Source organism: Amblyomma mixtum, chromosome 2 (genome assembly GCF_055824585.1).
Source record: "Amblyomma mixtum isolate Tamu chromosome 2, ASM5582458v1, whole genome shotgun sequence".
NCBI lineage: Eukaryota > Metazoa > Arthropoda > Arachnida > Ixodida > Ixodidae > Amblyomma > Amblyomma mixtum.
The window spans coordinates 82,667,200-82,680,202 of NC_143013.1; the positions used below are offsets into that span (position 1 = coordinate 82,667,200).

Here is a 13,003-nt window from a genome sequence, read left to right on the forward strand (position 1 = left end):
TTCATCATGGCTGTTATCCTGTAATCAGCTGGTCACGAGACGAATTTAAAAGCTCAAGAAGCTTGATGCTTCTTGTTTGTTTCATACAGCGAAACATTAAAAACTTATTTTCTTCACTGCTGTGATTAGTCAGCTGAGCTATACAGGACGCTGCGAACAGGTGGCCCGTTGCCAAAACTGCTGCTTTTTTTTAAGTAAGTCGCTGAAGGTCGCGCCATTATTTGATCGTGTCGCCGATCATGTCGCTTACACACTTACTTCGCCCCGAGCCCCTACAAAAATTTCTTGAGACTTCCTTCTATAAAGTCTATAGACGCTGTATAGATAAATTCTACTTTTTGCTTCTAATTTTCGAAGATTGAGAGTTATGTGTTTTAATCTTTTTATGTGTGCTGCTGAGTGTTGCTCGCTATTACTTTTGTCCACTGATCGTTTATAACCGAGTTTGATGTTGGTATCTTCTGTTCCTGTGAGAACAAATGTGTACGTTGGGCCTCCACTAGCTTCCGCTATTGGCGCAGCAGTTTTTGCAAACGTTTTATAATATCAGGAGTGAAAATAATGAAAGAAATAAAAAAGAGGGAGAGAAAGAGAGAAAGAAAGAAAGAAAGAAAGGAAGAAAGAAGGAAAGAAAGAAGGAAAGGAAGAAGCTAGAAAGAAAGAAAGAAAGAAAGAAAGGAAGAAAGAAGAAAAGAAAGAAAGAAAGAAAGAAAGAAAGAAAGAAAGAAAGGAAGGAAGAAAGAAACAAAGAAAAAAAGAAACGAAAGAAGGAAAGAAAGAAAGAAAGAAAGAAAGAAAGAAAGAAAGAAAGTAAGAAAGAAACAAGGAAATAAAGAAGCAATGAAAGAAAGAAAGGAAGAAAGAAAGAAAGAAGGAAAGAGAGAAAGAAAGAAAGAAAGAGAGTAGGAAAGGAAGAAGCTAGAAAGAATGAAAGAAAGAAAGAAAAAGAAAGAAAATCTAGAGAATAGTCGGCCATAAACATCAAATAGACAGTCTATAGACAATCTGTAGGTTTATGGTCATACACTTTTAGTAGGCTTTTGTCTATAGACAGACTATAGACTGCGAAAAGACAAAAATAAGTATCCATAGGAAGGCAATACAGTGCTTAAGAAGTCTATAGACTGTCTATAGACCATATTTATTAGAGGGGCCCCTTACTCTTCCGTATGCGCGACTGGCCAAGTGTGCCCCTGTGAAGACGCGTCACACGGGTAGCAGTGCCTTTATTTTGCTTCGGAAAAGGGTCAGAATTTCAGTGCACCATGCTTCAGCGCTTGCTCGAGACAAAGCCTCGTCCTAACTGATCCATGTGAGCGGATGCAAGAGTTATTAGCGACTGAGGGAAATATGTTTCATAGCAAAAGCAGTTACAACCGCTGGGCAAGAAACTGACACTATGACTTTTTTTTTTTTAATGCACCGAAAAGTTCTGACCTTTCTTTGGAGTGCTAGCAAGTAATAATGAATGGGCAAAAACATTTGAGAAGGAAACCAACAGGAAAAAGAGAATGTGGCTCCCTACTCAGTACATAGAGGGGTCTTATGTCGTTATGAATGGTGACGCGCGATGTTTCTGTTTCCGCTTGAGCAATCCTATAAACCTTTAGGCACCAAATTATTTCTCCAAAAAGGTACCAATATCTCCCACTTCTTAAAGCGCTCATAATTTTTTCAGTTTAATTCTGATTCTGAAAATATATTACTTCATTGGTTTCTGATTAGTATTGCGACAAAAATTTTAAAAAGTACATCTGTTTTTCTGGGCGGCTTTCCGTTAGTGCATTGCCATAGTAATGGGGTACAACTAACTCAAATGCGCAGTGTTTTTTTTTTTAACCAACACGCTGTAAATCACTGAAAAGTGCATAGACGTTGCTTTGTCCTAGCAGAAACAAGGCTTCATTATTAATAGTTACCGTGCACTACCCGGCTTGTCACCGTCGTCTCCGTCGATCTCCTCATCTGAAGCCGTCTCCAGCTCGCAAGCGAAGTCACAGCCACTGTCTGCAAACACGTTCTATATCGTAATTGCTCCAAGGAGCAGCTCTTTTCCTCTGGACTTCATAACCACAGGCATTCTTCTTGTGTGACGCTCTCATGAAATGACGTTGTTAAGCTTAAAACACGCGATACAGGCGCGAAAAGCGTTTTTTAAGGGCAACTATACTGTCTAGCTCTAGTGTTTAAAATTGCAAGAAACGCAGCTGCCGACCATAACTCGTCTTTGGTGATGGGAGCAGCAGAGCATCGGGCCTGACGAGTGTGACTCGTCTTTGGCGAGATTGGTACACTATTCCATGACGAGTATACCTCGGGGTTGGTGGTTAAAGGGTGAATACTGCATGGGCATCATCGCTTGAACCCAAGCCTGGAACGGCAGCTCTGTTGGGAAGTGCTCCGTTGTTCGCGGTGTCGTCGTCGCTGTCATGAACCAAAACCTGAAGGACCTCATAGAATCACTTGACGACATTTTGATATAATGTTCACGTGAAAGCGATGTGTGCGATGTGACGTCGTACCTCACAACAACCTGCAGGCAAGTATCGAGGGACGTGCTCTATATACGGAGGCATTTTGCCTGGTTTTTGTTCGCTGTATAGTAAGCAGCACCCGACTTCGCGAAAACGATGCAGATATAGCTCTCACTTCGCACAGTCGGACAAAAATTCGCAATTCTTTGTTCCTCACTGCCGTTTTACTCGCCAGCGCCATGCTTTGAGGAATGAAAACATTGCGACCTTGAAAGGTATAGGCAGCACACGACGCGAGAACACTGCAATAAACGCCCGGATGCAGCGGCTATGATACTGGGAGCCCCCGGACGTCATGGGCAGGAACAGTTCTGCTTGGCCGTCTGCGTCCTGTTTTCCCAGGGGGCCCAAACGCAGTCGTTCACGAAGGGTAGACCCGCTGGGTCCATCGTCAGCGCCTCCGGTGGCTTCATGACTGACACATACGAACTGAGCTTCTGGGATAGCTTGTCCACCACCTGCAACGCCAACAAGGTATGTTTTTTTTTTTTACAAATCACATTTAAGCCCGCCAGCCGAAGTTGGCTAATGTGTTCGTCTCCATGAACCAGATAGGTGCTTCGTGATAGCTGGTAAGGCGATAAAAAAAAAAAAAACAAGCGACCGAAGTTCAAACTAACACCAAAACAGGTACCAAGACATTGCGTCAATCATTTCACTAACGAGCTATATAGCGCCAATCACTCGCCGCGTCCTGAGAGTAAGTGGCTGTAACTTTTCATTTTCGTACCTCGCCCTGTTGCCCTCCAATTAATATGAAGCCTTCTAGTTAATCGTCAAAATGGTCTGCCCCTTATGTCAGTACCAGTAGCATACAATTATTTTTATACATTCTTCTTGGGGAATATTGGAAAACTGATACTATGACCTGAGAGTACCTTGGATATGCACTCCGCCCTATATTATCCCCTTAATTATTTCACTCTGGTGGTTGGGATCTGACCTCACTACTTATCCTAGATAAAAGTATTCCTTTACCACATACAATGATTGGCTCACGAAGGAGCGCCCGCACATTTTCAGCGGGCTGACGCAGCCCTCCAAGGCCTGGCGTCAGCACAAGTCCCTTAGCATTCCCAGCTGGAATCAGCTGGGAATGGCTCTCTAAACAAGTTTGAGCGGTTCGGATTTTGTCACCGTTTACTGTGTTTGTTGCGCAGTGCAGCCATACAGAAGTTTAACGCCGACTTTACGACTGTTCGTCGAAGGTGGATGCGGCTGAGTGATAGAAGTCGATAGCGCGGGGCGATGACTTCCACTACAGTTGAGTACAACTCAAGAGCATGCGCCTCAAAGGAGCTCCTCTAGCCAATGGCGTCAACCGATTCTTCCCTTCGGTCGATTCCCCCCCCCCCCTATCCTCCTCGACCGATCCTTTTGAACCTACTAGTGTGATATCGCAGGGGTAGCATATGAACGGGACATAATCGCGGCTTAATCGGATAAACCGCGGGGTCTTGAAAATCGCTCCCCGCCATTGACTGGAGGGTCTCCTTTGAGGGACATATGCCGCTTTGTTCTTGGGTTGTATTCGACTATAGAGTGAATCTCGTTATCGATGTTGAAGCGGCCCGGCGATTATTTTGACATAACCATAGCTTAGTTATAGCCCATGTTGACCGAGTTTCATGGGGGAATCGTGATTCATTCGTTATATCCATTTTTTTTCGTTATAACAAGCTTCATTATAACGAGTATCGACTCCAGGCTCTGCCCCCGCGTTCTTTCCCTTTTCTGTGTATGCGTACAAAGTTGGAGACTTTAAGACGGGGGAAGGTTGCAGACAATGGCGATCAATCGATAACAGATGAAAACAAAGGCACTACAGCCGCATCTACCAGAGTCGCTGCTCTGAGCCACCTCTTCTACACTCGGCTACCATTGCTGCATGCCGTTCTCCCCCTGATGCGTTATTCCGCCGCATGGAGGAAGGAAAGAATTCCATGTTCCGCCGCCTCGTGAAACCGCGACCGTGGCGGCACCTGCTGTGCCCGTAGGCGTACAACTTCTGTTGCTTCAGTGAGCAGCTCAGAACATAGGGAGCGCCACAAACTAGGTCAAGCTAGGTCAAGCGTGCATGAGGTGTGGTGGAATTCTTCCACCGTGGGTGATGGGTATAGTGGGTATAGTGGTGGGCAGTGACTTGAAATTTTGTGGGTTCGCACATCCGAGAAAGTATGCGATTAGCCGTTTCGAATGCCATACGTCGATTTATTGGTCGTAGTTTTCTAATAATTTAGGGTGATCAGTATTCGACAATGAACTTCGGATGTCCTTGACGAGAACGAGTAGTTAGTGTAGACTATACGCAAAACGACAGCACATAGCGACGAGAGAACGAAGGGACAAGCGCTGCTTGCAATTGTTTATTGATAATGGGAGGGGGTGATTATTCAGCCGAGAGGGGAGGGCAGTGACGTAAGCACCTCATGGCTATAGAATCACCCGCTTTCATTATGAACAAACAGTTGCAAACAGCTCTTGACCTGTCGATCGCTCGTCACCATATATGGTGTCTTTTCGCGCTTCGTCGACACTAAGCTATGCACCAACTTGCTCCGCAGCGTGTTTTACTTGAATGGGCACGTTAATAGTTGAATGCATAGCTTCGTTAACGTAGCTTTTTTCTTAGCTTGTTCGTAAAAAGTTAGGCCAAGAAAGATGCAAGCAATCTGCATTTGTCTTGGTCTCCTGTCAAAACAAGTCTGCAGACGATAGCCACCCTGCTTTTCATACTCGAGCAGGATGCAACTGAAGAACAAAGAGTCGAATCTCCCTCAAAGGAGCCTCTCCAAACAGTGAAATCGACCTGTTACAGTATACGATCAACTGTCTTGAACCTACTAGCGCGGGATCACAGCTGGCTAGCAGGCGGAGGATGATTTACCGTGAAGTCATGGCAATAGGTCAGCGTCATTGGTTGGTTAGCGCATGAAGTAGAACCTCGTTATAACGAGACAGTTTTTAAAGATATATTGGTTATAACGAAGGAATGGTGATTCCTCTTGGAAGCTCGGTAAACGCGGGCTATAAAGAAGTTACGGCTACAACGAAGTAATCGCCGGACCTCTTCAACTTCATTATAATGATGTCCAACCGTATACGAGTATATAGGAGCGCTATAGATTGGAGGGCCTCCCTTCGAACGCGTTTGTCGTTTCGTCTATGCGTCGTATCCGACTATAGCTTCATTTTTCTTCTCGTTAACCTTACTTACCGACGGGAGGCTCGACTCCAGGTTTTTAAGTTCGCACGGATCCTGCGCAATGTCGAACAGGTAGTTGCCCTCGCGCAGCTCCTCGAGACCGGGAATGGCCTCTTTGTTATTCGGCTCGCACCGGACAGTGGCCTGCTCACGCCAGTCGGAAGAAAGGGCTGCGAGACAGCTTGAGTCGTCGTCACCATAAAAGTCCTTTAGAGTCTTCCACGCCAGAGATGACTTCATCCGGATGTTTAGGAGCTCCGTCGCGTCGTACCCGCTCTGGTCTGGAGGCATGCCACCTGGCGTAGGCACGTGCCGCTGTAGTCCGGGGTCATCGAACGGATACCGAGCTTTATCCGCTGCCGGAGTTGTAACCGCAACGAGTTTGTAAGCGCCATCCCGGTACGCCGACAGCCCAGCGTCGGTGTCGAAGTTGATGAGAAGTTCTCTGCGAGGCCACGACGTCTCTTTGTCGCTTTTTGCCGCGGTCAAAGCCGGCCACAGATCGATCCCGTCGATGGTGCCCAGGTCTTTGATGCGGCCTCCTGGTCAGAAAGAATGGCCTTTGTTGGCACGATAAAACTGCGTTTAACTTAACACAGGTGCATATAGCGCATCTGAGATGCACGTCCGCATTTCTGTTTATAAACCCGAAAGTAAAAGTCAGTGTTAATTAAGCAAAAACCTTCAATAATAATTTACACAATATGATGACAAAACAATGCAGAAAGTTGGGCGAGTTGGTAATACATGTTGAACTTAGCAAACCGCAATAAAAAGACAGGGACAACAAGAAGAAGAAGCACGCAGGACAAACGCTTGACACATAAAGAAAGAGGTAACACAGGGCCCAATGTACTAGAAAGGACTTCAAGCAATGCAGAAAGTTGGGCGAGTTGGTAATACATGTTGAACTTAGCAAAGCGCAATAAAAAGACAGGGACAAGAAGAAGAAGAAACGCTTGTCCTGCGTGCTTCTTCTTCTTGTTGTCCCTGTCTTTTTATTGCGCTTTGCTAAGTTCAACATGATGACAAAAGGCGTCCATTTATCTAAAGATCGGCGGATTATTTCATTTTTAGTGTGCCATTGCGGTGCTGTACTTCGTAAGTTTGCCCTTTCTAGCAGCATGTACTGATGATATCGTGGCTTCGTGTTACGATAGTCACCATTGTAAAGCAAATACATATAGACCATTATGTAAGGGAGTTGGCCTTGAGTAAAGGTACACCGACTGCGTAACAGGCACACGGCCTCTTTAATTGCGCTCTCGCCTCCCCTCGGCACACATTCAACGTCTTGACATCCTTCAAGGTACAGCCGTCCTGTGCGCCACAACCGTGGTGTATTAAAAGCAACCACCTAATCACCGAACAGAAAAAAAAGGAATATTATGAAACGACTAAAAATAATAAGATTACCATGACCATAAATGATACGAAAGAAGAACAAAGGCCAAATGAATAGTTGGGAACAAAGCTGAATCTAAATTTAACGAAGCTTAATTCCGCAAATTTCGCTGTCCAACGAAGCCTTTGTCGCAAAGTGACGCCAAAACTGGGTGGTTTCTCGCAAAACAAATACAATAGCAGCGCGGAGTTTAATCGAAACGAAGTTTATCTCATGGAACCGGTCCTGCAGACTCATGCCCTATTGCACTCCGCGACAACTCTATTTGGCAACAGCGCCAACCCTAAAGCCCCCTCAAAAATAAATAATTCTACAGAGCCGAATCACACCTTTTCTTTCTAGAAAGGAAGTCCCCGGTAGCAGTTATTAATTTTCTCTTAAAGCGTAGTATAACGTAGTATATTGGTAACAGTCGTTATTTAAGGCATATTTCTAACATAGATGCGCGTTTTCAACGTGAAAGGGTCGCGGAAAAAGTAGTTTATTTGATAACAACGAGTTGTGTAGTCGCGTCTGGTTCTAAGAAGCTTTCATAGATGACGCAGGATGCTTCAAAGACCCAAGTGATGAAGTGGAAAACACGAAGCGAATAGCGGGCTACTCAGCTGTCCTCCGGTAGAACCAGTTACGGAGTGACACAGTAGCAGAGGTTCTGCCCCTCTGCCATTTTTTTCATTGCCAAGAAAAGCTTTCCCGAAGAGGAAAGGATGTGACATGGTTCTGAGAACAAGTTAGCTCGCCAGGCAACCGGCTAATTTGGAGCAAGGCTTTCTTGTTTCTAAAAGACCTTCATGACATGAACGAGGGCACAACGGCGACGATGAAAGCTGCATATCTCTATACATGCTTATATGAATGTTGACAGGGAAACCTTAGGATAGAAAGCTGTGCCATGAACGGCCGGATTTAATTTAATACTTATGCGAAGTGCCGCCACTGTGGTGGAGATCCCGCAGTGTCAGGCACGCTAACGACGAATTCAAACTCGAATTTAAGTTCTTCACTAGAGTACGGACAGAGCAACTTTATTCAAAGCCACTCTTAGGGCCTCGAGAGAAGCGCCTGCTCCACGAGAACCATTTAGTGAATCCCGGAGTCCAAATGAACCCAAGCCTTCCTGGAGGAACGAGTACAAATGTGAAATATGCGGACGTAAAGGTAGCGTTAAATTTGTACCGAATGTGTCCTGTAAATGTCTTGGTTACCGGTGAGTGGAGGTAGTAAGATGTTTCACGTTACACGATGTCGCAAGGCATTAACGGAAAAGAGGGAATTGTCAGAAGAATTGCCGAACGCAAAACAATGAGATAGGGAGGTAACCACACCAGCACCTCATCACCTAACAAGCACAAATCATACGCAAAGTTCAGGCTGATGCTCTTCTCACAGAAAAAGCGGGCAAAACACTACTCTTCTCACCGGCTGCTGAATACAGCGTGGGAAGCCAGTCGACGACGTGCATCAGCTGCGGCACGACCACACGGGAACCGGGGTCGAGCAGTGGGCTCCACACCACGGCCGGCAAGCGCACCCCGCCCTCCCACATGGTGCCCTTGGTGCCACGCAGGGGCCAGTTGGAGCCCGTGTTCGAGAAGACGCCCCACGGGATGCCGCCGTTGTCGCTCGTGAAGACCAGCACGCTGTTGGCCAGCATCCGGCGCTGGTGCAGGGCCGCCACGATGCGGCCCACGGACTCGTCCAGGGCGTCCACAGTACCTGGCGAGACGGAAGGATCAACGGAGCTTGTTAAAGAGCGTAGCCGTGGCAGTGCTGGTGGCGGGGGTAGTAGTAGCCGTTGTTCTATCGGGGAAAGCATCGAGGGAGCACCGAAACGTGGTAGAGACCTCAGTCCGGGTTCCAAAAATTTTCCTCTCGTAGAGGTCTAACCGTGGTATCGGCTACGGTTGTTAGGTTGTTGCATTAGATGTGCAACGCCTCTGCTGGTCCGGTTGTTTCCCTCCAGCGCATTTGCAGCTATATAGCGACCAGGACCCCTGTCGCGACCCAGACCTATCACGACAGTAGGTCGTGATAGCGACTCCGATGATCAGTTTTACCGTGAAGCCTAACGGCTAGACCTTGCCGTTGCCGCCGCTTCTCGCCTTCTTTTAATGCGCTAACACTACAAGCCTCACCTTAAAAAAAAGTGTCTGGTGTCGTCCGGCGTAGTGATGCGTACCCTTGCCACGTTTTGTACATGGAAGAGCCACTTACCACGTTTCATCATCATCATCAGCCTGACTGCGCCCACTGCAGGGAAAAGGCCTCTCCCATGTCTCTTCAATTAACCCTCGTATTTGGTCTCGTATTAGCTTAGATTTGAAAAGAGAACGGAGGAAATTAGTGAAGCGGAAGTCTATTAACGAGTTAGCCATAAGAGCGAAAGTTGAGGAATTCAGGTTTTTGTTGCACAAAAGATTTTCTACTTTAACTCAAGTAGACGACCGTAATGTTAAAACAGTTAACGATCGTCTCACAGATATCATTACGGAGTGCGCCGTAGAAGTAGGCTGTAGGATGGTTCGACAGGAAACCGGCAAGCTATCTCAGGAGACTAAAGATCTGATTAAGAAACGCCAAAGCATGAGTACGTCCAACTCCATAGACAGAACAGAACTAGCAGAGCTGTCATAGTTAATAAATAAGCTCAAAGTAGCCGACATCAGGGAGTTTAACATGGAGAAATTCGAGCATGCTATAAAGAGCGGAGATAGCCTAAAAGCAGTGAAAAGAAAACTACGCATAGGTAAAAACCAGATGTATGCGGTAAGAGACAAAGAGGACAATGTGATTAGTGTCATTAGCAATATGGATTACATAGTTAAAGTAGCCGAAGAGTTTTACACTTATCTATACTGTAGCGATTGTAATCAGAATGTTACTGAGAGGGGCAGTAGAGCACAGCAATGGGACATCCCGCCAGTGACGAAGGAGAAAGTAAAGAAAGCCTTAAGAGCAATGCAGAGGGGGAAAGCAGCTGGTGAGGATCAGATAACCGCAGATTTATTGAAGGATGGAGGAGAGATTGTGCTCGAATAACTAGCCACCCTGTATACGCAATGCCTTGTGACCTCGAGTGTACCTAGAGCTTGGAAAAACGCTAACATCGTCTTAATTCATAAGAAAGGAGAAGTCTAGGACTTAAATAATTGCAGACCGATTAGCTTACTGTCAAGTTGGCTACAAGGTATTTACTAAGGTAATCGCTAATAGGGTCAGGACAACCTTAGATATCAATCAACCAAATGATCAGGCAGGTCTTTGTAAAGGATACTCGACAATTATCAATCAGGTGATAGAGAAATGCGCAGTTGCCACGTTTGACAGGTGGCAAGTGGAGAGGGTTCAATCCTCCTCTCCACTTGTAGGAAAGAGGAGGGAGAACACGGGAGGTGGCTCAAAGGGGAGTCAAGATGGTTGGACGCTGTTGTAAAACTGCTGCCCTCTTCTAGAAATGATTTGTTGGTAGTTCCAGCGGCAGTTCTGTTCGCTGTTTGTCTATTTGCCCTTGCATGTTCGTGCTGCGGGCATCACTCTGCTATGTATGTCACCAACCGACCCAATTTAAACTTTTAACTGTGGACGCTGGGGCCGAATCTACGAAAGAGTTCGCCTTGGAACGCGTTCGCTTTGCCGTGACGTCAGTTTGACGTTGACATCGGCGGGAGAACGGTGGGAGGAACACTGCGGGAGGACGAGGGGGCAGGCAACAGCCAATCGGCTTTGTCGGGCGGTCCCATCTCGGTTGCTTGTATTTTTAAGGGCCCATATTCTAACTTCTTTGCGTTTTTAACCTCTAAATGAATGCGTTTGGCTACAGTAATGCAAATTTATTACTCAGAGCCTATAAAGTAAGCATATAATTTATTTTGAGACGGTTTCAATGCTTCTTGATTGGTTTGTTTTCTTTTGCGTTCCCGAGAGGGCGTTCTAAATTGTGTTGTTTTATTTTGTGTTCGCGAGAGGGCGATAGGCATTTTGAACTTGCGCGGAAGACTTTTCACGTGTCAGCACTTGTCAGCTTGCCATTTTCACTAGTCGTCATGTCAACGCACAAAGGTTGTCGCCTGGGCCCGCACGTCTCGATGCGCCAGCGTGAAGTGCTCGTTGGGTTCATGGAGGAACATACCTACATGGTGAAGCCTTCGTGTGAGCTCAGTCAGCACATCACGAAGGCGCGAAAGGCGCAGCTGTAAAAGCCTGCGTCTCGCCGAGGCTAAGATTCTTGGGCGCACTTATGGCGATCATCGTAGCGTCGACGCACCCGACGACGCGGGGCATGAGACCACGCTCCAAAAACTCTGCCTTGGCGCGGGACTTCTCCTCGGGAGTCGAAGGAAACGACACCCAGTTTTTCTCCGTGCCGACACGCACGATTGCCTGATCGACGGCCAAAATCGTCCGGCTCACAGACGACTGCGGGAGCCGTATAGTTGGCTCGCTGCCGACTGGAAGCCCCCGGTAGCGAAGAACCGTAGGGCGCAGAGTACTTTGCGCCCTGTAGTGAGCGCACTTTTCCTCGTTGGTCCAAGGTGGGGTTTGAGCTCTTCGCATAGCTGGCGTACAAGTAGCTTCGACAGCCTGAAGTGCCTTCGGAAAGAATCGTCAGGTATGTCGAAAGGATTGTCATGCACGCGCGACCGCCGATCACATTCACTGAGCACCGCGAACAACAGCGGGGCGGCGGGAGGTACCGGCATGTCTCTCCTCGCGCTGAAGCGAACGCCACTTTCAGAGTTCCGCACACAGCGACCGAACGCGTTCTCTTTCACTTGATTCACATGTCTCGTGACGTAAACAAAATCCGTGTTCCCGCCTCCCTGAAGTGACGTCACCGCCAGCGGTGACAACACACAACCAATGGAGCGAGGTGGCAAGAGAGAAAGCGAACGCGTTCCAAAGCGAACTCTTTCGTGGATTCGGCAGAGGTCTTCATTGTAGCCAACGTTTTTAGATTAGGTCAGTTGGGGAAGAGCGCGCGCTCGCCATGTAGACGGAGCGGGCCCCTTCCGTATCCCGCTCAGCGGCGGCGCTGCGGTCGCGTTAGGATTGCTGCTTCTGGGTTCGTCTGCTATTTCTCCGAGCAATCCGTGCTGAACGGCAGATGCAATCAGCTTTCGCATCAATGCAAAGGCCTTAAAGCAGCTCAGAGCAGCTGGTTTAACGATAGTTACACACCGAAATAAAATAAAAGCCGTGGTTGTAGTCTCGGGAAAAAAATGATTAAACTAGGCAATCGGCATGAGCCGGCTGACGGACGTTAGCGGCTGCTTCGCGCTGACGCTCCGGCGCGGCCCTCTTAACACGAACCATATTCGAGACGGTTTTGCGTTGTCGCTTCCAATAGGGCTAGTCTATACCTCAGTCGGGTATATTTCGACACACGGCTGCGCTTTTCAAGCAGGCGTGCCCATGGTCACTCTAAGTGCATGTTTAGGCCGGCTCATAAATTGAGTGCAAGAATGTATTTACAAAACGACTAACTACAACGTGAAAAATCTATCCTTAATCACCTTTCAGAGTTGCAACTGCCCTTTTTATGCGATTAGGCTCCGCGATGATACCTTGCTTCCGATCGGTAAACTCGTCTCACTTCTGGGATGTCTAACTTTACCCTTAATGTCCTTAACAGCTGGGAAGAGGTTTGTAAGGATGGAAGAGAAATAAGCTCAAGGTTAAGTGAAATGCAAGGAGCACAGTTCAATACAAATCAATCAATCAATCAATCTTTATTTTGCATTTTTAGTACAAATAAAAACGCAGGGAGTGGGGACAAAAAGCTGCTCTGAGGCAAGCTTGACTGGATCCCCACCCCCTTTACATGGCAGTTTGTGCAGCAGTTATGCATGAAATGTTGAA

General features: G+C 47.0%; 1 protein-coding gene across 1 annotated transcript in view; it reads right to left on the reverse strand.

The window, feature by feature from the left end:
• Window positions 1–2,742: 2,742 nt before the first annotated feature.
• Window positions 2,743–13,003, reverse strand: part of LOC149359944 (arylsulfatase B-like) — a 42,059-nt gene continuing 31,798 nt past the window's right edge. The window contains exons 7-9 of the mRNA XM_089569167.1: window positions 8,564–8,860; window positions 5,752–6,281; window positions 2,743–2,992 (exon numbers count right to left, since the gene is read on the reverse strand). Coding sequence (XP_089425293.1) covers window positions 2,828–2,992; window positions 5,752–6,281; window positions 8,564–8,860 — 992 coding nt within the window. The 3' untranslated portion in view covers window positions 2,743–2,827. The remainder of the gene's footprint in view (window positions 2,993–5,751; window positions 6,282–8,563; window positions 8,861–13,003) is intronic.